This window comes from Ovis canadensis, chromosome 25 (genome assembly GCF_042477335.2).
Source record: "Ovis canadensis isolate MfBH-ARS-UI-01 breed Bighorn chromosome 25, ARS-UI_OviCan_v2, whole genome shotgun sequence".
In the NCBI taxonomy this organism is placed as follows: Eukaryota; Metazoa; Chordata; class Mammalia; order Artiodactyla; family Bovidae; genus Ovis; species Ovis canadensis.
The window spans coordinates 45,039,344-45,063,380 of NC_091269.1; the positions used below are offsets into that span (position 1 = coordinate 45,039,344).

The 24,037-nt window shown below is 53.6% G+C and overlaps 1 protein-coding gene across 1 annotated transcript in view; it reads left to right on the forward strand.

Moving 5' to 3' along the window:
• The first annotated feature begins 1,287 nt into the window (after positions 1–1,287).
• Positions 1,288–24,037, forward strand: part of SLC29A3 (solute carrier family 29 member 3) — a 47,023-nt gene continuing 24,273 nt past the window's right edge. The window contains exons 1-2 of the mRNA XM_069571999.1: positions 1,288–1,384; positions 4,550–4,848. Of these exons, the coding sequence (XP_069428100.1) occupies position 1,384; positions 4,550–4,848 (300 nt within the window). The 5' untranslated portion in view covers positions 1,288–1,383. The remainder of the gene's footprint in view (positions 1,385–4,549; positions 4,849–24,037) is intronic.

Sequence of the window (24,037 nt, forward strand, 5' to 3'; positions counted from 1 at the left end):
TTTATATAAAGGATACAAAATGAATAAGGTACCAGGTCCCAAGTTTCTGTCCCCATGGAGTTGGGGTGTGCCACCCTCCCTGAAGGTGGATGTGTTTGCCAAACCAGAAGCTCTCTGAACTTGACCATTTAGGGGTTTTATGGAGGTTCATTATGTAGGCATGGTTAATTAACTCATTGGTCATGGATGGTTAGGTCATCACCAGCTCCTCTCCCCTCCCTGGAGGCAGGGCATGGAGCTGAAAGTTCCAACCTTCTAATCCCCAGGGTGGGTTCCACCAGCCCTCAACCAGAAGTTATCTGGGGCCCACCAAGCCCACCTCATTAACATAAATTCAGGTGTGGCTTAAATGGGCTTGAATAACAAAAAAAATCACCCCCATCACTCAGGAAATTCTATGGGTTTTAGAAACATTCTATCAGGAACCAGGGACCAGATCAAAGATATTTCTGATCCTAACACACCACAGGCCCCACTGCAGGGCCTGGCACATAGTAGGTCTGCTTAATGAAGGACGCACAGTGTTCTGCCAGCCTCACCATGAAACAAGGCTGCCACCTCCCCGTGGCCCTGAGAGCACCCAGCGCTGACCCACCGCAGTGGGGTCAGGGGACTCTCAACAGTTTTAGAACCAGACAGAGCTAGCGTTACATCACACTTCCGTTGGGGCTTCCCACAAGCCCAGCTTTCTCAGGTCCGTGAGAGGGGCACAGGACAACTCCGGCCCCTCCGGGCATGTGACAATAATGAGCGTAGACGTCCGGTCAAAGCAGAGAGAAGGTGACTGCCTTGGGCGGTAATTTAGACAGGAAGTTCTGGCGGCCGGTGGGAGGGCCTGATAGGGTCGGAGTGGTCCTGAGGACTAGCTACTTCTCTGCCTCAGCTAGTGAGCTTCTGGAAGGCGCTGGCTCCCGGGAGGGTTCCCGCGGGTGCGGGGAACAGTAGGGGATCAGAGAGGTGCAGGTGAGACTCCGCCGCTGCCTGGGCGGGGGCGGGGGTGCGGCGGGTGCAGAGCTCCTCGGGTCCTGGGGAGCAGGGCTCTGGGAGCTGACGGGGTGGTCGGGCTCCACGGTGGGGAAGCAGCGGCGGAAGCACCGGGAGCCGACTCACTGCGCACTTGCGCGCTAGCCTGGGCGGTGCACCTGGCGGCCGGCGCCTCACTCCCTCCACCTGTGAAATGGGCGCGTGCCCACAGCATGCTGCCCGCGTAACTGCGCGCTGAGCCGCGAAAGGAGACCCGTTTGCAAACCCGGAAGCGCCGGCGGGGGTGGGGCAGGGGGCGGGGCCTGGAGGCGGAGCCCGGCCTCAGGGCCGGCCGAGCCCCGAGTCGCAGTGGCCGCGGCAGCCGGGGAGGCAGCGGCGGTGGCGGCGAGCGACGGCGACAGTAAGTGCGGGCCGGCGGTCGGGCGCGGGCCTGGCCCCAGCCCAGCTCTTCAGGCTCCTGGTGGCTCCCCGGGCTCTCGCTGGGGGCGGCCTCCCCCTTCCCCAACCCCGCGGCCCTCCCGGGGGTGCTCCCCTGGAGCCTCAGAACCCCGACCCAGCCTCCAGCTCCGTGCGACGCCTCTCGCTGTGACCCCCCCTTCCCCGGCGTCCATTCCCTTCCTTCCTTGCTCTCGCCTGTCACTTTACTCTCACGTTCCCTCCTGGGTCTGCGTTCTCCTCCAGATTCTCTTCCCGCCCCCTCATGAACTTCTGAGATCGGACCTCACCGTTTGGATGTGGGGGGCCTGGGTATGGACAAGTTAGCCCAAAGTATCCAGAAGGTGGCTGAGAGCCCAAATTGGGGCGCCTGAGTCTGGGGGTGTCCCCGACCTCAAGGCAAATTCTGCCGTGGCCTCTGCCTGGCGCCCTGTTTCCCACAGTGCTTTCCCATAGGGTAGCCTCCCCAGCCCCTTGCCCCCATTTCACAGTTGAGGAAATCGAGGCACAAAGGCGAGATTGACTTAAGAGTCAGTCAAAAACTTCCTGAGAACCAGCGCCCAGACCTGGAAGATGGTCTGCGGTGGCCCCAGGCCCCACGAGTTTCTGCTGCGTTGAGCAGGGTCTACCCCTTGCCCCAAGTCAACCAGGACAGGAGCAGGGCTGAGCCCTGCGGATTCCTACAGGTGCCTGAGGAACACACCCAAGGGCATCGCCAGCCCGGCCCCGGGGATGCCAGGACTCTTCCTTGCCTTTCTTCTGTTTTAATCCAAAGCCAGCAGCTAGCTTTCATAAAGAGTAATAAGGCTTTGCTCACTCCAGTGCCCCAGCCTGTGACCTGAGTGAGAGAAAATTCCTGGCTCTTTCAGAAGCTTGGTCAAGGCCGAATAGTCCTGGACAAATAGGCCCCTGGAGCTGAGAATGGAGTCCAGCCGAGTGTGCCCTGAGTGACTGAACGTCAGCCCCGGCACCTACCCCTGGAGTTTGAGCATCTGGAAAGGACCACTTGCCCATTGTCTGTTGTCCTATGTGGGTCATAATTTTTACATTTTTAAACACTAATATAGAAACTGTATGTGTGTGTGCACACGTGTGCGTGCATGGCCACACTGTCTGGTTAGTTTGTTAGTGCTGAGCTCCCTGTGAACCAAAGCTGGGAAAAGGCTCTGCTCAACCAGGGGAGTTTAAAATAGACTTGCTGACACAGATGCTCTGGGCTTCCGGCCGCCTCCTGCCTGCCTGCTGCAGGGTACGTGCTGCCCCAGTAGGGGTACATATCCTGGCTGTTCAGAACCCATTCATTCAGCAGGTACTGATAAGGGTGCCCTGCAGTGCTGCCTTCGCCTCGGTTCACAGCTCACTGACCGGGAATTCTTCCAGAAGGTCTGTACTTGGAGCCGGTAGACAAGGATGCACATTGCCAACCACCTTCCTCCCAGGGAGGCCAAGGAATCCACATGGCCCTCAGACTTATTGGCTGAGTAACCTCACTTTTCCCATTTGTTAGCTGCATGACTTTGGGCAAATTCCTCAACCTCTCTGAGCCTCACTCTTCGCCTGTGAAATGGGTCTTAGAGTAGCACCTACCATATTGGCTGTTGTCAGCCTCAAGTGCCAGGTACAGACCTGGACATGCCCCAGTGCTGGATTTAACTATTGGGAATTCTCACTGTTTGAATGTGGGACAAATCAATGTGGGACAAACTTTACATCCTCGTTCTTTGCATCTGATAAAAAGGAAGCAATAATTCCTGCCTAATTCTGAGAAATATTGTGAGGCTCTCCTGAAATAGCAGATAAGGCCCTATACTATACCTCTGTGACGGTGTTCGCATTTCTCCTGGTCTGGCTTAATGCTGAGTTAAGGCTCAGCCTCCTATGTGAGCCTAGATGCACTGATTTATTTATTGCAGAAGGGACTACAGACTGTCCCATCCTCAGTTTTATGGAAATTTTTCCCATTTATCAAGCTGCTGCCACAGCCTAGGTGCTATATAGAGCATAGAAGTAGGCATGCTACCTTGCAGCCAAACTCCACAGCCAGCCAGCCAGCTGACAAGCCCAGGATGGCAGGGAAGATGCTGACACTTATCAGCATTGCCAGCCAGTTGCAATTTACAATAACCATTGTAAAAAGGCTTCCCCGGGTTTGCAGATGGGGAAAGTGAGGCTCAGAACTTGGTGCCTTGCCCGAGGCCGTGTACACAATTGTTACTGGCAACCCAGAATCTTTAGTTTGTTTTAGCTGCTACTGCAGATGGGGAGTTGCTGTCTCGTGGTGGGATGTAATGAACAGAGGTGGGGGCCCAGGCCGGAGCTGCAAACCCAGGCTTGGCCATTTGCCTGGTCTGTGACCTGTTCTTTGGACCTCAGTTTTCCCACAATGAAATGAGGGAGTAGACTATTAGATGTTTCAAACCAGCTTCTGGGGGCAGCTCTAGATACTATGAGGTTTATTTTTTTTAATGTTATTTGAATGCCTTTATTTTTATTTATAATTTTTATTTTTGGACAGATAATACACTCACAAAGTTCAAAATTCAAGAGGCACAAAAGAACATGCAGTGAAGTCCCCAGCCTCGCTCCTCAGAGGCAACCACTGTTTGAAATTCCTTGTGTATCCTTCCAGAGGGTATACTTACATATGTGTGTATCTCCCCTCCTCACCGACCTGATCTGTGCTTCTTATGTACAGATAGTACCATATTCTACACAATTTCCTCCTCCTTAATTTTCTCCCACAAAGTTGAAAAGAGTTTAGAGAGCATTCTTGGCTCATCGAGGGGCCTAATTCTTTTTGTTGTGGCTGCTTAGAGATTTGAATGCCTTGAGACCAGGTTTGGCCTTCTGGACTGAGTGCTACAGGCCCCACTATGCCACATTGCCTTACTCCCAGCCAACCTGTCTGCTACCATGTGGCCTCTGTATAGTTTGGGGGCATCCTGAGGTCACTTACAATGCTGACATCTTGTCTTTGCCCCTAATAATTAAACCTGGAGCTCTCTAATCACACTCTGGTGACTTCACAGATCCCCAGGTAGGGGCAGAATCAGCTCTGTAAGATGGGTGAGTCTCCAGCTGTACCTGATCTCAGCTTCTGATCACCTACCCTGTCTCTCCGCTCCAACAGTGGCCATCATCTCAGAAGATGACTTTTGTCATACCTCCAATTCCACCTACAGAACTGCAAGCAGCTCCCTCCAAGCTGACCAAGAAGCACTGCTTGAGAAGCTGCTGGACCGCCCGCCACCCAGCCTGCAGAGGCCCGAGGACCGCTACAACGGTACCTACATCATCTTATTCAGCTTGGGCATCGGCAGCCTGCTGCCATGGAACTTCTTTGTCACGGCCCAGGAGTACTGGATATTCAAACTCAGCAACTGCTCCAGCCCAGCCACTGGGGAGGAGCCTAAGGACTCAGACATCCTGGTAAGGCAAGCTTCTCCCAGGGGGCTGGAGGTCAGTGGGGAAGAAGCTTCCTGGAAGGGACAAAGGCTGAGTTCACTTGGGTGCACCCTTCCAGGAAGGCTTGTTGCATGTTGCGAGTATGGATGCAAGTTGGGAGGCTGTGTAGAGTGTAGTACGTAGACGGAATTCATTTCAGCCCTAAGACATGCTCTGTGTTACGTATGAGGCCTTTTGTTTCACATGGCAGGATAACATGGAATTGGATAAGACACAGTCCCAGCCTTCACATTGCTTAGTATTTAACTTGGGGAGGAGATGCAAATGATGAGTCTGTGTAGTGTGGTATAGTAATTGACCCCAAAATCCTGAGTCTATGCCTCCATGGGTTTGAAAGGGTGACTCTAATAGCATCAAGTTCAGCTATGAGTTGCAGAAAATTCCAAAAGAGCAGTGGCTACCACAAGATGGAAGGAAGGTCATTTTCTCTCATGTGCAAGCCTGGAGGGGCCAGCCCAATGCTGGCATGATATTCCATGTTGTCAGGAACCTAGCTGCTCCACCATCTGTAGCTTCCATGTTCAAGATCATGTCATAGCCCAAGATAGCTGTAGGAGTTCTTGCCATTACATCACATAGGAAGAGGAGAAGAGGCGTAAGAACATAAACACTCTGGGAATTAAGCACATGGCTTCTGCTCATATTGTATTGGCCATAACGCAGTCATGTGACCACATGCACCTCAAAGGAGGCTGGGAAATGTAGTCTTTAAGCATAGTCTTTATCCCAGAGAACCATGTACCCAGCTCAGATGAGAGTTTGTGTAGTTGTGGAAGACAGGGGGAATCGAAGAATGGGGATAAGTAGTCTTGTCATAAAGGGAGAGATCTCTGCAACTTAGAAGAATGGGGAGGAGACATTCCAGGTGGAAGGCAAAGTCTGAGCTATGGTAGGATGGGAGGAAAGTTCAGACGTCTCTGAGGAACAGTGAACCGTCTAGTTTTCCCGAATGTGGGGCACCCACACACGTAAGAGACAGATAAGGCTTGATTTTATTGCCTTGGCCTTGAAGTCCTTGCTCGGGACTTGAATGTCAAGGTGAGGAGTCTCAGTTTGGTTGGCAGTGGCATCGGGTCTACCCTTGCCACCTGGGGCTGCTCACTTTGTGGGCTGACTTTTCCCTCAAGCAGGGCGAGTGTTAAAGAAAAAATAATTCTGCCACTTGTTAAAGCAGTAGGGAAGCCTTTACTCAAGACTGTCACAGTAAGGGAGAGAGATTGGGCTCACCTACTACAAGGACCGGAGAAGGCAGTGGCAGCCCACTCCAGTTCTCTTGCCTGGAAAATCCCATGGACGGAGGAGCCTGGTGGGCTGCAGTCCATGGGGTCGCTAAGAGTCAGACACGACTGAGTGACTTCACTTTCACTTTTCACTTCCATGCATCGGAGAAGGAAATGGCAGCCCCTCCGGTGTTCTTGCCTGGAGAATCCCAGGGATTGGGGAGCCTGGTGGGCTGCCGTCTCTGGGGTTGTCCAGAGTCAGACACGACTGAAGCGACTTAGCAGCAGCACTGCAAGGACAAGAGGGGATTTATGGCCAGGGAGCAAAGCGAGAGGTCAATGGATGGAAAATTCCTAAGAGGAGCCGTCAAGGATAGGGTTTTTTTTTTTTTTTCCTCTCATAAATTAATGTTTTATTATACTTTGGTTTAGTATAAAAATTGTCAGTAACCTTACTTGGGAAATAGCCAGAGCATTTGAGAATTCTTTTAAAAATTTATTTTATTGAAGTATGGTTGAAAGAGCCTCAATTTCCACAACTGATCCAGAGCAGTGTCTGTTCTCTCTTGAAAGCTCATGGATGGGGGAGGTAGGGTGTCTCTGAAGGCAAGCCAGACTGGGGCTTGCCAGCTGCCACCTGTCTCCTCTAGGGCTGCCCTAGGGAACAGGAACAGGATACCCTAGCTGACCCAGCCATACCCCTCAACTGGCCTGGGAGTTGGCTCACCAACCCTCTTCTGAAAGTACATTTGAGATCCCTGACCTAACCCCGTGGAACTTTTGATGAGTCTGACATTAACTGAGGCTTCCCTCTTGTCTGACTGGAAGGGCTTTTCCAGTTACGTGGTCACCCAGGGAGCTTTTTCAAAAATTCCAGTCTGGGCTCCTCCCCTGACATTCTGATTGAATCAGGCAGAGATGAAGTGGACATGGTAATTTTAAGACTTCACGTCTCCCCCTCCAGCTCCAGCCCCAGCCCCTAGATTCTGACACCCTGCGAGTGCCTCTCTCTGTTAACTGAGGAATTCATAGATGCTTCTAGGGACCAGAGCAGCCAGTATAAACTCATTTCGCTGCTGAAGGGCTGTCTCAGGAATGTAATGTAGTAATTTAGAGCGTCCTACTCTAGGTGTGGTCTTGGAACCAGGCTTCACTGGGAGCGTGTTAGTGAGGCAGCCTCAAGCCCCTGGACTGGCTGAGTCAGGAGTTGCTAACATGCCACCCTGGTGACTGGCAGGCATGGTGGAGCTAGGTCAGGGCTTCTAGAAACAGACAGTATGGGTTCAAACCCTACCTCTGCTCTTAGCTCCCTGGCGTCTCAGTGCTCATCTTGTAGTATGTAACAGGAGGATTATACCCCCACCAGCTTCTTAGGGTTGTTATGAGGATTAAGTAAATTAACATGCACACACAGCACTTAGAGTTTGGTACCACTGCTGTGAGTGCCGTATAAACATTATTATTATTATCATTCGAGCAATGGGGCCCACACTCTGAGCTGCATGTGGCCCTGGTGTATTTCCAGACGGCTGGCTTAGCCGGGGTGCTTTATGATCCACTTTTATTTACCAGTGACTCAAGCGTCCCAGCTTTCTGCCAGCCTCGGTAAATCAGCCAGCCCACTTGGGCTTCATCCAGAAGATCCCCGTCTGCCTGGGCCAGCACCCGGCCTCGGGCAGCCCCCAGGGCTGGTTCCATGTGCACCTGTCCCGCCTCCCCCTCTGCCTGGTGGCCCGGGTGGGGAGGACGTGCAGTCCCGTGTCTGGGAGCCTGCCCTTGCCCGGTGGCCATGTGCCGTGAGCCGCTCTGGCTGCAAGGCAGTCCTTTCCCAGCTGCAGGCACTTAGCATTCCAGGCCCTGCTACTGTGCTTTATTGCCTCTTTCCAAGTGCTGGCAGGTGCAGATGCAGTACCAGCGGCTGCCCGGAGCTCCTGGCTCCTGGCATCAGAGATGAGAAACCTGTCACCCTTCGATTCATGGGCCAGGTTTGGGAAGCAAGCATGCTGGGGTGTTTCTGCATTTTGTGGACCATTTTTCTTTGCCTAATTCCTCATTTCTGCCACCCTCCTCCCCAGTTCTTTTCCCCTCTCTTCCTGATTTCCCTGTGAGAGGTGATTGGTCTGTGCTGTCACCTGAGGGCTACGTCCTGGGGAGGGAGCCGGAAGAGTCAGACATCCGCCTTCAGCCGCCCCTGCAACTCAGTTAGCTGTGGGTCTGGCTGTTGTGTTTTCTCTGTACTTTCCTCTGTATTTCCCAGGGATGGATACCTTTGGGTGGGGGGTTTGAGTCTATAGGAATTTTGCACAGACTGCCTCCCCCGCCACCCCCACTGCCCAAATTATGTACTTTCAAGGTCGCCTGCCTTCTCAGGCTCATTTCCGTCGGCCTGGAGCAGCCTTGGGATGGTTTAGAAAGCTTTCTGCTCACCTGCCCCCTTGTCTCCATTCTCTGGAATAAGAATTTGAATAAACTCACCACAAGAATGTGGGCCCAGAGCCAAAAACAATTAGAGCGTAAACAAGGAAGAATTGACAGGAAAATCTGATGCAGGGGGAACCACGATGACTGCCATATTCTGAGCCCGACTATAGGCCCACCATGCTGGCAAGGGTGTTAAACACGGTGTCTCTTGTTAACCCTGTTTTTTTTTTTTTTTTTCCAGACAAAAAAGCTAAAGGCTCAAAGAGGTTCGATAGCCTGCCCCTAATCAGATAGCTAGAAGGGTTGTAAACAATTTTACGGAGAACTTAGGCGGATAGATGACTGCAACATTTGTCATGTTCAGAGGGTGGTGCAAAGGGGACTGTTGTGGAGACAGGGGCCAACCTACACCCAGATTGGGCCAAACCCTGTCTTTCTTCCTATGGAGAGCCTGAGCCTGGTCTGGTCTCCTTTCTACCCAGGAAGCCCAGGGCCCTTAGCTCTACTCCTGGATTCTGGACCCAGTTTCCAAGGTGTCAGCTGATCCCTCCCCAACCCCCGGCTTTCTCCACCCCGGCCCCAGTCCTCCCTTGGCTCTGGGGTTTTTAAACCATCCCTGATCCTGTGGGGCCTCCTTGCCCTCCCCTCGGCCTTTCCTGCAAGCCTGTAGACTGCTGCTTGGCCAGGGCCTGTCCGTCGGCCACACACCCCCTTTCTGACCCAGAGAGGACAGTGGTGACGGTTTCCCCTGGTCATTCTCTGTCATGAGGCTGCCATGGCCCCTCCCCACACACCCAGGGCTCCTTTCTGAGGGGGCTGTGGACACGGCCAGGTCATGGGTGGGACCCACAGTCTGAGTTGGTGTCAGCAGGGCCAGAACCCGGGCCTGGCAATCTACAGCTGTCCCATCCATCGGCTGACCAGAGGGGGCCCCAGTGGCCCAGTCCTAAGGAGTGGGGCAGGAGGCGGGGGCATCTCTGACTCTTGGGAACCTCCCCTGCTGCCAGCCGTCTGAGCTATGGGCTTCTCATCGGCATCCCCAGCCTCCGGTGCACTTCCCCCTCAGGCCCTCACCCCACAGCTGCTGGTCCTGACCACTTATTCTGGGGAGCCATGCTCTCAGCACTTTGCATTAGCTCGTTTGACCCCACTGCACCCTGTGAGGTGGGAAGTGTTGTCTTCCGTGGTGACAGCATGCTTTTCACAGACCGTTCGCTCCTCAGGGGTAGTGAAATCAGGCCTCTGACTGTATGTCCCTGTGTTCCCAGCAAAGAGTTGCACGTGATAAACATTCGTTGTATTAGTTATTATATGACTGGGGAGGAAAGCCTCGTGACCCCAGTCCAAAAGAGGGCTTTGCAAGGGAGCAGAAGGTCTGGAGGTCACAGTGGTCACCACCGAAGGAGTTCTGATGTTTCAGGTGGTGGGCGGAGACAAAGTGGGGCTCCTGCCTCGGGAAGGGACCCAGGTTGATCTGATTTAGCAGGTGGGGATCCTGAGCATCTTCCCACTTATGGTAGCTTTGTCCTCACCCAACCCCTCAGCCCCACCCAAAGGGGCAGGATAGCATGACTGGGGAGCTATTCTTACAGCTAAGGGCAGGCATCCCAGTCCAAGGAGGAGGGTTCAGAGCAACCAGGATGAACTAGTTTAGAGAAGGACACATTATCAGATGCCTTGGTTATGACTTGTTGGTTTTACAGAGTCCCCACCACGCAGCCTGTGCCCACCACCAGTGGACCCCCCATCTTACTAATATTTCGTCTGCAGGATGACCTGGTGAGTTAGGTGCTATGCCCAGTTTTCAGATGGAGAAGCTGAGGCTCACAGATTTGGAGCTAGTGACCCAAGGTCACTGACTCCCAAGTGACAGAACTGGGCTATGGACCAGTCTGGAAGTTAGCAAGAGCCTGTGCTGGTAAGCAACATGCTCTGGACTCTCCATCTCCCCTGGTGTCCTCGGTTCTGGCTACCCACTAGAATCACCCAGTGAGCTGTGAAACCTACCCGCCTACCCTACCCATCCAATTCTAGTAACACTGAAGGAGGGGCCTGGACACAAGTATTATAAAGCTCTCTGGGTGAGGCTAAATGTGCAGCCACATGATCTAAGAGAAGGGTTACCAGGTGGGGGTAAGGAGCAGCCTCTACCAGATCATCCATCAGACAGGCTTAGGTTACCTCCTGAGAGATGTAAGTGAGCCCTCTGAAAGGACCTCCTACAGTGCAGGTAGTCAGAGCTGGCAGTGGAGGGGAGGATGAAAGTAGGCTCCCTGCTGGAAGTCCAAGGAATGGCTTTCCTTGGCCTGGGCTTCTTCAGAGAGAGTGGGGTCCTCACTGGGACCCTTCCAAACAGAAATGATGGTGCTGAAAGGTCAGCTTCTATGCACCGGTGCTGAATCAAATCTGGGAGACAGAGTTTGGGGTGAAGTAGAGAAGAATAGCTTTGTTGCTTTGCCAGGCAAAAGGAGACACAGCAGGCTCCTGCCCCAAAAAACTATGTGTCCCTACATGGGAGGATTTGGTGAGGAGTTTTATAGTGATAGTTCAAGAGTGGGGTTGCTGATAAGAGGAATGTGTGTGTGCAGGGCCTGCACGCCTTTAATCTGGCCTCAGGTCGTCTTCTGTGCAGTGAAGAATGCTAATTCCATTTGTTGGGGGTTTTGATTCTGTAAAGATCTCAGAGATATTGTGTATCCCAGGAGGTGGAATCAGAACCCAGCCCCAAGGCTGCACTGTTTTTTCTTGGCTGCCCTTCCCTTATCTCTGTATAGCTTCCCAGATTAGCAGCTGTTGGAATCTGCCCTTTGGAAGCTGGAGTCTGTTCCCTACAAGAAGAAAGGACGGAAAGGCTCCAGTGCTCAGAAGCCCTGCAGGGTCCTGCTCAGTTTCACTGAACGGGAGTTCTGGTATTCCTTTGACGTAAACACTTCAGGCTCGATTAATTCCTCAGCGTGCCTCTACCGTTCCCCCAGGGCCTGACAACCTGGGGAAGAGGCTTCAGCCCTTCCTCCGGTCACGCGCTTAGTGCAAGCTGGGAGGGCTCCATAGCCACCCTCCTCTTACTCCTCACTTGCCAGCCTCCTGGAAGAGGAGCAGTAGGGCCAACTGGGTCCTGAGGTGGACGTCCTAGCACCTGGGGTGACACGGGCAAGAGCAGGGGGGCCATGAGGATGGAGGCCCACCGTTCAGTGGAGGTGGTCCTGGTCTCCCCTCTCTTGCGCGGCTGCCTCTGTGAGGACCCGCCAGTGGGCTGTGACCTGCTCCTGGAGTTTCAGAGCCATGAGTCATTTCTTCGGTAAATGCTCAGTGCCTGGGAGGAAGCTGGGCCTGTCTGTCCCCTGCAGGGGAGTTGGGAGGAGCCCAGGAGGGTGACAGGACTTTATTCAGCTCCAGTTTTAGTAGTGCCCTCCCTCACTATGTGGCTTGGGGTCAGGCTCCGTGGCTTCTGGGTCTTTTGCACACAGACCCATCTGCAGTCTCTACAGAGTGCTCAGGATATTATTGCTGGGAGGGAAGCCTGGTGTTTACTGAGCGTCTCCTGTGAGGCATCTGCAGTGTGCGGACTGGGCCGAATCCTTATAATATTCACCACCTTTACCGAACTCTCACCCTGTGCCAGCCACTGCAGTAACAGCCCTAGTTTGTTTATTAATTCCATGAGATTTATTAAACAACCTGCTGTGTGCCAGAGGTTTTCTTTATCTCTCTTGGTCCTTATAGCCCTCAGGGTATTATTATGCCCATTTTACAGAGAAGGAAACCAAGGCTCGAAAAATACAAGTGATTTGTTCCTAAGCACAGTCAGTGACAACTGTTACTCAAGCCAGGCCATCTGAACCTGCGTTGTCCGTGCCCTTATTTCCTGTGCCCCAAAGCTGCCTTTCTGATCTCGGGTCGCCTCGGCCTGCAGTGGCTTGAAGCAGGGCTTGGGTTCCCAGGTAGGGATTGAGGCGGGCTCGTGGTGGTGAGAGCACCAGATCCTAGCCACTAGACCAGTGGTCAGTGACAAGGGCCCAGCCCCTTCACCTTTGCAGAAAAGAATTTCCACAAAGTTGGAAAGTAGTGAAGGAAGTGAAGAGTTTATTAGGGGAAGAAAGTACACAGTACATGTGGGTAGACACATGGGCAGACTCAGAGAGAGAGAGAGAGAGTCCCGGAGTCGCACCCTGGTGGCAGTTTGAATTACTTTTAAGGGGGCATTTCTTCTGGGTGTCCTTTGGCCAATCATTTTGGTTTGGCTGGTTCATAGTCCATATTTGGGCTTCCCTGGTGGCTCAGACAGTAAAGCGTCTGTCTACAATGCAGGAGACCTGGGTTCGATCCCTGGGTCGGGAAGATTCCCTGGTGAAGGAAATGGCAACTCACTCCAGTATTCTCGCCTAGAAAGTCCCATGGATGGAGGAGCCCGGTGCAGGCTACTGTCTGTGGGGTTGTAAAGAGTCGGACCCAACTGAGCGACTTCACTTTCACTTTCAGTCCATATTTGGTATATCTCAGGATCATCACATGTGTGTGCACGCCTCTCTTAGCCAAGATGAATTCTATCGAAAAGGTTGTGGGTAGCTTAGCATCAGTAGATATCACTCCCCTTTAGACCTCCAAGGAGCCTTTCTGTGCCTGTGTGGTCAGGAAGGTACCCTGACTTCAAGAATAAGAAATATGTGGCCCGGGCCAGCCTCCTCCCTTAATTGTCCTGCCCTGTCTTGGAGCTTCGGTCCTCAGGGAGTGAATCCCTTATCACTTTACCCCGGGGGTCGGGGTCGGGGAGGGCCCATCTGCCTCCTGCCTCATTTCCAGATGTTTTCAGACTGCTTTTGACCCCAGTGCACGTCTCACCTGGCAGAACCTACCTGTTTGTAAGGGAAACAGCGCTTCATGAAGCAGCATCTACACTTTTAAAAGAAGATCTCTGATTGTAATTTTCAAAGAGGAGCAAGAGATCATGGGGCTGATTTTATAAATGGCTTATAAGCCACCCAGGCTGAAGATGGAGAGTTTGCTTTGGGATTTAACCTTTGGTACGAGCCCATGATGGCCTTGGGGAGCAGTGTCATGGGGGAGGGGCAGAAGCTGGACCTGAGGCGGTGGGGGAGAGGATGGGGGAGGAACTGGGGAGACTGCACACCTGGGAAATACCTCGAGGTGTTCTACTCTGAAACTTTCTCCTTTTGGAAGTTTGGAGCGGGAGTTACAGGGGGACGTGTGGTCAGGAGGGTATGGGTTTCTCTGGGTTTGTTTTGTTTTTAATGCAGGGGAAATGGCAGGCAGTGTGTATGCTTGTGTGAGTGGGCCAAGTGGAGAGGGGACCATGGGTGCTGAGGAAGATGAGGAAGCAGAGCTGGGTGAGGTCCGCAAGCAGATAAGGCCTGGGCTCAGAGCGCAGTGGAGGGGTCCCAGCCAAGCCCGCAGATGATTCTTCCTCAGGAACAGGAGAGAAGGCAGCCAAAGAGAAAATGAAATAAAATTTTGGTCCTGACCTATTAAGTGGATTTCATATCCGTCAGTGGGTTGCAACCTGTTATTTGAAGAGCCCTTCACCTGTTTGCCTGTGACCTCACAGTCAGCCATAAGGATGCGTTTTCCCCAGAGGGAAGGAAAGTGAAGCTGTAAGTGACGTGCTGATGCCATAGGGCCGTGAAGACAAGGATAGGGACTATAACCCAGGGATACCTGAGGCTGTGTTAGATTTCCTAGGGCGCTTCGGCAGACACTCAGATTCTCAGGCTCCACCCTGCTGGCTGCCTCTCCCGGGCGGGCCAGGTGCTCCTGACATAGCCAGCTGGCAGGGGGCTGGGCATCCAGGTCTCCTCTATGCCACATGCTGTTCCTTGAGAAGCTTGCGCCTCTCTGGATGTAGATAGATCATGGCCCTCCTGCCGTCTGCTCCTAGCGCAACTCACATCTGTATTAAGGCAGGATTTTGCCTGAGCCCTGTCATCCCAGAAAAGGAGACAGTAGGGGCAGTCTGGGGGTCAGGCAGAATGGGAGGGGGGCTCCAGGCTTCTTGCACAGGGCATGGGCGAGTGGCTGCCAGGCAGAGGGCAGGTCCCTCCCCTCGCACTGCCCAACAGCCTGGGCAAACGTGGATGGCTGCTCTAAACCATTTTTTAAAATTAGAACCAAAGTGAGTCATTTTTTTTTTATTCCCTTGTCCACCCTCTGATTCTAACTGCAGACCCAGCCAGCATGCCATTCCCAATAAATATACTGTGATGGCTTTTTCTTCTGTTTTTAGCTCTTGCTGTGTCCTGCAGAGGGAGAGAAAAAGCCCAACCTGAGATGCTGTCACTCGTGCCTTCGATGGCCTCGACTTCTCTCTTTGTTTTCTCCCCGTGTGCTCAGGGCCCCTCTCCACACCGGCACCCTTCACCCTGGCCCTCCCAAGCTATTGATGGCTACCCCTCGGTTTTATTCCTTCCCTCTTTCGTCCTTAGAATCTAGAGGCGATTTCCTCGACAAGTTCGAGGGCTTTGAGTCTCCTTAATGTGATTGATCATCCCGAGGATCCAGAGAGCAGAAACAGACTGCAGTCGTTGTGGGCGCCTTTGTTACAGGGCCGCCACCTGGGAGGGGCATGTGGTGGCGGCAAGGACTGGGGGGTGGTCCTCTTGGGAGTCCTGTCTGTGTCTACACTTGTGTGTGCACACATCTGAGGTGTGTAGCAGCCTATGGTTTCTGCCCACATGGACCTCAAAAAGAGACACAGGCTCCCTGTAGAGGAGAGGTCATGCTGGGTGAGGAATTGCAGCCTAGGCTGCTAAGGACTCCCTCCCCCTGGTGGTTCTCCTGGGTTTCCTTCTACAGAGAGTCTGGAGCACTGCCACACCACCTCCACGTCATACACATGCCGCAGGGCCTGGTCCCTGCCCTCAGCGGTCAGCCCTGGGGGCCGATGCACGTCAGCCCTCTGGGAGCTGCAGAAACTGAGGGTAGATGGGGAGTTTCCTTGGAAGACCTCTTCCTCCTTGCCCTGGCCGCATGGTCCGGCAGCAGACGAGGAAGGACAGGCTGGCCAAGCAACATCAGGGGCCGAGCCCCAAATCAGCTCTCACCCCGTGGAGACTGTGCGTGGACTTATAGGCTTCCAGTTTCTCTGACCTTTTGTTCTGTCTGTTTCTGAGCCCTTTCCCTGCTGACTAAGGTTCTAGCCTGAGGGTGTGTGGTGGTGGTGGATTGATGAGTCGCCAAGTCGTGTCCGATCTTGCCACCCCATGGACCGTAGCCCGCCAGGCTCCTCCGTCCATGGGATCTTCCAGGCAGGAATTTTGGAGCGAGGGTGTGTAGGTAGCACATAAAGGATGAAGATCCCAGGCCTGCTTGCCCCTGGTCAGGGACCAGGTGAAGGTGAAGGGGGGCGGGGAGCAGAGTGGAAGGTTGGCAGAAGTGGTGTTGCCATTTACCCTGCTCACCCTGCCTGGTGGAAGGACCTGGGGTTCAGGAGGGCTGGGTTGTTTCAGACTCTTTGTCGAATTTGCTGGGTGACTTAGGGCTCTTGTTTCCTTAAGAAACTAGATTGAGGCTGGCAAACTTTTTGCAAAGGGCTAGATGGTAAATATTTCAGGCTTTTTGGGCCACGGGATCTCTGTGGCAGCTGCTTGGCTCTGCCCTTATAGAGTGAAAGCCACTGTGGATAATTCATAAACAAACAAGCATGACTTTTTCAGCATTTCCCAGAAAAAGGAAGCTAGACAGATTTGATCCCAGGCCAATCTCTTGCCAACCCCAGGACTGGCCGCTCCCTGTGGTTCTTCCCCCTACAAGTGTTCTGAGATCTGCTATAGAGGTGCCTAACTGACTTGATTTCTCTTTATAACACTTACCACTGCCTGACATATTGTCTGTTTATTTTCTTATGCGTTTGCTGACTGTCTCCTTGACCAGAACATCAGTTCCATGAAAGCAGGAACTTGAACTAAATCCCTCTGAATCACTTCTGGGCTCAGAAAGATGAGCAGAGTGAGGAGTTGATGGATAAGTGTGTGTAGAGGACCTGTCTGTGCTGGACTCATGGGGAGAGGGCACGGGAGGAAGACCCTTGCAGGATTAGATGCCGTGGTCCCACATTCAGGGGGCTGGACTCTCACCATGGGGTCAGTTTTGCACAGAATACACTGGAGCAGACGTCCTTCCCTGCCCAGTCGAGTTGCTGAAGCCTGAAACTGAGGGCTTACCCTTTGTCTTCCTCTGTCCTTCTACCCCCGCAGTCAGCCTACCTCTGAAACGTCTTAATCCCTCCAGTTCTTCCCTCCATGGCCTCGGCCTCGCTGGCTCCCAGGGTGTCCCCTGCCATCTGTTCTCCATGGAGGCTGCAGAAGTGGTTTCTTTAAGGCAAAATAGAGAGGCCAGGTAAGGGGACAAAGGACTGGGTCTGAGCTGTGTGACTTCGGACAAGTACCTGACCTCTCTGAGCCTCGGTGTCCTTGTCTGCAATGTCGAGGGATTAAGTACATGAAGAACACTTGAAATAGCTCTGCATGGTGGGGCTTGGTGAGTGGGTGAGTGGGTGCTGGTACCCAACTTCTCAAAGGCTTAGAACCTCACATCCAAACTCTGGCCTCAGCCAGTTTGGTCCCCCCTTCTCTCCCTCACTCCCTGGATTCCAGAATCACCCTGGTTTTTCAGTTGTTTGAACGCACCAACCTCATTCATCCCCTCACCTTTCACAAGCTTATCCTTGGGTCTCTGTTCACATGTTACCATCTCACTACCCTCGCCAATATAAGTCCCCGCATTAGGCCCTGTTTTATCCCCTTACTTGGTTTTTCTTTTCATTGCATTTGTTACACTTTGCTGTCCTTTAAAAAGCTTGTTTACTCTTTTTTTTTCCTCCCTAACTAGAGTACCCCAGCCTCTAGCGCATGCTGGGCAGATAGAGGGTGCTCGGCCATTACCTGTTGCATAAATGAGTGGGCTCTGAACGATTGACTGCCTTTAACATTTCTTGAGTGAATGAATGAGTGGATACATGCATAGCCCCTGCCACCAGCTTCTGCTCCTCCGTTCATTCCACTACCTCCTGCCAGGTGACCCTCTAGACCTAGCACTGACCAGATGGTTTTGCTGTTCAGAGGCCTTCCATAGCTCCCTGCTGCTGCTGCTGCTGCTAAGTCGCTCCAGTCGTGTCCGACTCTGTGCGACCCTATAGACGGCAGCCCACCAGGCTCCCCTATCCCTGGGATTCTCCAGGCAAGAACACTGGAGTGGGTTGCCATTTCCTTCTCCAGTGCGTGAAAGTGAAAAGTGAAAGTGAAGTCGCTCAGTCGTGTCCGACTCTTCGCAACCCTATGGACTGCAGTCCCAGGCTCCTCCGCCCATGGGGTTTTCCAGGCAAGAGTACTGGAGTGGGGTGCCATTGCCTTCTCCATCCATAGCTCCCTAGTACCATCTGAAATAAACACCCCTCTTCAGCCTGCTACATGAGACCACCCATTATCCTTCACCCCCATGTGCCATCATATAACCAAACTGGAGCTTAAAAAGGGTCAAAAGGGAGGAGACAGTGCATGAAGAGGTCCAAGGAGGGGCCAGGAGGCCGGGCTGCATGGGGAAGAGTCCATAGCTGCTGGACCTTGAAAGGCAGACACACGCAGGACAAATGGGCTTGGATTGGGGGTGAGGAGGTGTGGGCAGAAGAAGGAGCTGAGCAAAGACATGGGTGGAGCTGGGATCTGGTGGAGTGAGCATGAGCCACAGTCAGCTGCTGGGGATATGGGGACCAGCAAATGAGGGCACGGGGGTGAAAGTGAAAGGGAAACCAAGCAAACTTTGAGAGGAAGACAGAAAAGGAGGAGGAACCCTGGGCCTTTGGAGGGGGGCTTGCCTTGAGGGCCTTTGGAGGGGCTTACCTTGAGGGTCTTTGGAGGGGGGCTTGTCTTGAGGGCCTTTGGAGGGAGGCTTGCCTTGAGGGCCTTTGGAGGGGGGCTTGCCTTGAGGGTCTTTGGAGGGCGGCTTGCCTTGAGGGCCTTTGGAGGGGGGCTTGCCTTGAGGGCCTTTGGAGGGGCTTGCCTTGAGGGTCTTTGGAGGGGGGCTTGCCTTGAGGGCCTTTGGAGGGGGGCTTGCCTTGAGGGCCTTTGGAGGGGGGCTTGCCTTGAGGGCCTTTGGAGGGGGGCTTGCCTTGAGGGCCTTTGGAGGGGCTTGCCTTGAGGGCCTTTGGAGGGGGGCTTGCCTTGAGGGCCTTTGGAGGGGGGCTTGCCTTGAAGGTCTTTGGAGGGGGGCTTACCTTGAGGGTCTGTGGTTGTGAGGGTGGAGCTTGGGCTCAGGTAGGATGGCCAGCTGGCAGTGGAAAGTGTTCTGGAGGCAGAAACTGATGCATGTGTGGGGCTGTCGCGGCCAGGGAACAGGCAGGGCTGTAGCGCAGGAGGGAGGAAACTAACAGGCCCCTCCAGTGGCAGAGGGAGCGGGACAGGAGGCCAGGGAGGTGGCCCATGAGTCCAGGTTGGGGGGTTCCTGTTCCTGTGGCTGCCTCACGACCCAGGAGGCGTGGAACAAGTAGGAGTTTCATCCTCAGGGTTCTAGAGGCTAGAAGTCAAAATCAAGGGGTCAGCAGGACCATGCTGCCCCTCTCCCTGCCCCCTCCCCCCAACAAAGACTCTGGAAGAATCTTGCCTCTTCCAGGTTTCAGGACTCCCAGTCAGCCTTGAACCTCCTTGGCCTCCGGCAGCACTGCTCTGGTCTCGGCCTCTGCGTTCCCTGGGCGCCCTCTCCTTCTTGGAAGGACGCTAGTCCTTAGATTTAGGGCTCACTCTTATCCAGTATAAGCTCATCTTAACTAATTATATTTCTATAAGACCCTGTTTCTAAATCAGGTCACCTCTGAGGTTCTGTGAAAGTGAAAATCACTCAGTCTTACCGGCCCCATGGACTATACAGTCCATGGAATTCTCCAGGCCAGAATACTGGAGTGGGTAGCCTTTCCCTTCTCCAGGGGATCTTTGCAACCCAGGAATCGAACCCAGGTCTCCCGCATTGTAGGTGAATTCTTTACCAGCTGAGCCACAAAGGAAACCTTGAGGTTCTGGGTTGCTGTGAATCTGGGGGGACACTTTTCAGCCCATTATAGGGGTGGCATGTGTGTCAGGAGCCCATGGGCTGAGAACAGGCCTTGGATGTGGGTAGACTGCAAAGGGGACCCTTCGAAGGAGACTTTCTGTAGAGCCATCCAGGAGTGATAAGGAGTTCAGACTGAGGGCAGAGGCTGCTTTTTTAGGGAGCTTGGAGTGAAAGGAAGGAGGGACCTGGTAGCTGGGGACAGTGAAGTCAAAGAGGTGTTGTGTTTTTTTTTTTTTCTTAGCCCAAAGGAGACCTGAGTGGGCATGTTAGGCAGGAGAGAAGGAGGAAGCAGCAGTGCAGGAGAGAGAAAATGCAGACGAGGATGCTGAGGCTTCGCGGAGGAGTCTCCCAGAAGCTGGCTCTGGTGGAGGAAGGGCACCTTCTTGCCCCAGAAAGCTTTACACAGAAGGGAGGAAAGGCAGAGAGGCTCCTTCCAGAAAACCTCAGGAACTTTGCTTATTGTCCTCTGGCAGGAATTCCAAAGTAGCTGTGCAAAAAGATCGCAGTCTGGGAAGGCCTTCTAAGCTATAAAAGAGCAAGAGCGATAGTAACCCCAGGGACTCTGGGCCTGGAAACTGCCAGCCTGGAGGCCAGCTCAGGCCAAGCATCACGGCTGATGTGAGAACAGCGTGCAAGGGTTTCATGGGGGCTTCTCTCCTCTGAGTGGCTGGGTCATCTTTCTGGACCTCACCTGTTGACCCCAGCTTTGTTGTGCCCTTGGGTCCCTGGTATCCCATCACACCTAGGTGGATTTGCGCTTCTGTTTCTCTCACCTGTCTGACCTTAGAAACAGGCACTGCCCCTCCCACCCTGCCCAGCCAGCCCTCCCTGTTCATCCAGGCCTTGGGCCACAAACCCCTTAGCTTTCTGAGGCCAATGCCCCAAACAGGGGCTTTAGAACCTGCAGACAGAACGCCACCTGAATCTTTGTGGGGATACCGGCCCTCTGCTCCATTCTTGGCCTGCCAAGGAACCCCACCTAATGCCGGGGTGAGGGTGCCTCCCCAGCAGCATCCGGGACACAGAGCTTGGCTCTGCACTGTCCAAAGGCAGCAAGTTTGCAACGGCAAGCTATTCTTGGCTCTAGCCTGCTCACCGCTGCTAATTTCATGCCCCTGTGATCCAGGTAATGCTTTGCTGCCTCAAGCTGCCACCCCCAGGCTTGAATCGCTTTTTCTCGCCCTGCAGGAGCCCAGCTGCCTCTGCCACGCTGTTGAGGTGGGGGCCACGCAAAGCTGCCACTCGGAAGCCACTGGGTGGCCAGCCCAAACTAGTCAGCCGCGGCTTGTGACTAATTTGCTGCACTTATTTCAAAGTGTCCTAATGGCTTTTGGGGAGAGGAGGCTCACCCAGAGCCTGCCAGAGATAAACAGGCTCATTTTGGGGCCTCCCTGCCCGAAGAAACCTCTTTACCTGGACTCTGAGCTCGGAATTAAATTCTTCCAGAAGAGATGCTTAGCACGGAGCCTCTCAGCATGGCAGAGGAGAGGAAGTGTTCCCATCGTAAAATGGGCCTCACATCTGGCCAGCTGGCTCGGGTGGAGTTTTAGATTGTGTTTTTAGAGCATCTCTCCCCATTCCTGGTGTTCACAAGCTGGGCCAGAGTGTCACAGATAAAAACGGGTTTCCTCATCTCCATCACAAGTGGATCGATGCCCTGCACCCTGACCACAGGGCAGCTCCACACCGCCCTGGCACCTGGGGGTCGCTGACCTCCTGGTGCGCCCCTGGTGGCTCTGTCCACAGCCTGGCTTTTGGTCCCCGCCCCCACCTGTCCTGGGGCGTCCTGCTGGGGGTTGCATGGTCAGGAGAGCAGCTGGAAGCCTGCCCGGTGCTTCCCAACTATAATGTCCTCCTTCACGTGGTTTGCTCTCATCAGCAGACCGTGTCCATCCATCTTGGTGGCTGACAGAAGTGAGGGCTTTTCTCTGAATCTTTTTTTTTTTTTTTCCTTTTTGATGCTATCCAGATCCACAGGTCTGAGGAAATGCCCATGGGAATGGATGGTGGGGTTTAAGGAAAAGAGATAGTTAGCAAGCAGAGGGGAAAAATCAAGCCCGTCATTTGCTGGCTGGGGCAGAGGGAAGATGTCATCCTGATGAAATCTTTGACCCGCGGGCTGGGCCCTGCTCACTGCAGGGAAGCCGTGTGCACTGCCAGTCGCGGCCTCTGGGCAGCCAGTGGCCCGCTGCAGTCCCAGCGATGGTCTTTGGGTTGGTGCAACTGTGAGGCAGGCAGCCCCGGCTACATGGCTTTTAGATTTGAGGAGTGATGATAATGATCTCCCATCCCTGCCCTGCCCTGTGTCCTGCCTCCTCACTCCCCAAGTGTGCCCCTCTGTGCCATTCATCCACCTGTTAGCCTCAAGCTTCTTATCTGTAAAATGGGAGCAATCCCAGCTCTTGTAGGCTGAATTAAGAGCAAATGGACTGGGGTCTGTGCAGGTCACGTGAAAGCAGTTTTGTTCAAATGTCAATAACCTGGTGCTCTGCAGGGGCTCCGTGTCCATTGGGTCACCTGAAAGTGAAAGTGAAAGGCGCTCAGTCGTGTCCAACTCGTGACCCCATGGACTGTACAGTCCATGGAATTCTCCAGGCCAGAATACTGGAGTGGGGAGCCTTTCCCTTCTCCAGGGGATCTTCCCAACCCAGGGATCAAACCCAGGTTTCCTGCATTGCAGACAGATTCTTTACCAGCTGAGCCACCAGGGAAGCCCAGGAATACTGGAGTGGGCAGCCTTTCCCTTCTCCAGTGGATATTCCCGACCCAGGAATCGAACCGGGGGTCTCCTTCATTACAGGCGGATTCTTTGGCAACTGAGCCTTGAGGGAAGCCCATTGGGTTACCTGGCAGGTGCCAAAGAGGACTTTTGATGTTACCTTTGCCAGAGACTATGCCCAAGGTAATTGCAGAATGCAGGGAAGATACTGGAGGGCAGGGGGATTCAATTAGACTTTCAAGGAGCAGAAGTTTTCTTCCTGTTCCTCAGAGCTGGGCTTACCTCACGCTGGGTTGGAGGATTCAGAATGATGGGGCTGCTCTCTCTCCTTAGCAGCCCCAGGGGCGGGGCGGGTGCCCAGGCTGCACTCATGCCTCTCTGCCCCGTGGATTGAATGGACCACTCGTGCCTTCCTGCCTCAGCTCGGTAGATTCCTGTGGCTGCTGAGGGAAGCCAGCCTCAGGGTAGTCTGTTCCGACAGATGAGCCGGGGTTAGAGTCCTAAGTGCCGAAGACGTGTCCGTTCCTGTCTTCGCACGTGTTCTCCCACCTCTTGGAATGCCACTTCTCTTTCTTCCAGCACCCACCCCCTTCCCATATCTGTCTGGCAAACTTCCCCCATCTTTCAGGCTGCAGTCCAAGATGGCCTCCTATGGGAAGTCCCCCTAAACTCCCTCCTTCCCTTCCCACCCCTTGGATCCATTGTTCTACAGCTGTGGGATTGTACCCAACTACATGCTTCCTAAGGGCATCAGCCACCCTCTCTCTTCTGTATTATATGCCAAACCACCTGCCTGGTGTTGGGCACACACGGGCTTGCCGCATCTTCAGTGAACCAGGGAGTGGGTAGAACATGAGGGGATGCTGATCCAGATGGAAGTGGTCACCCAGCCAGGCTCGGGGCTGTGGGGTTATCAGCCTCGGGGTCTCCCACCTGCAATTACATCAGGCCCAAACTGACCCCTTGGTTTTCCATGAGCTGTATAAACAAGGCTGCCATGTTGTACAGCTCTGAGGAGCTCTGTTCATTTCACCGCCCACACGACTGTTGCCCCCTGGGGTTGTGCAGTGCCATGGTGGGGGGGGGGCATCCAGTGCCATTGCCCTGGAGGGGTGGTCTTCTCATTGCCCCACTCCTCTGTCACTGGAGTCCTTGGGGCCTTTGGGCTCATCTCTGGAGATGGAGGCTGCAACCTTGTTGCCAGGCGCCTGGTGGGACAAATAACAACGGAGCCTATTGAGGGAGCTCTAAGGAGTCGGTCCCAAGTGGAGGTGAACTATATGACACGAATTATCTCCAAGCATTGCATTACTCAAAAATCACCCTATAGAATGGAGATTTCAGATTGCTTTGGAGGGGGCAGTGCTGTTACCGTTCTGACTGCAGTGTGTTTGAACCAGTGTTCGGCTGTCTTCATATTTCCTTGAGTAAAATAGGAGAAGGTAACCTCAACAGGCCTTGGAAACAAATGAGATGAACCCAGGAAGGGGGCACCAGCTGCGAGTCTGCAGTGTGTAGAGTCGAGAACTGAACATAGGGCCTTCGCTGTTGGATGTTTCTTAGAAAGGAGCCTGAGGCTGCATCTTCTGTGCCATACTCTGTTGGGGAGTGCTGTCCTAGGGAAGTAAGAGTGAGGAAAAGGGAAGTGAGGCAGGGATGGAGGGGAGCAGATACAGGCTGTGGTATCACTGCACTGGCCACAGCTTTGCGACCAAAACACAGCTGCTTGCTCTGGCACATG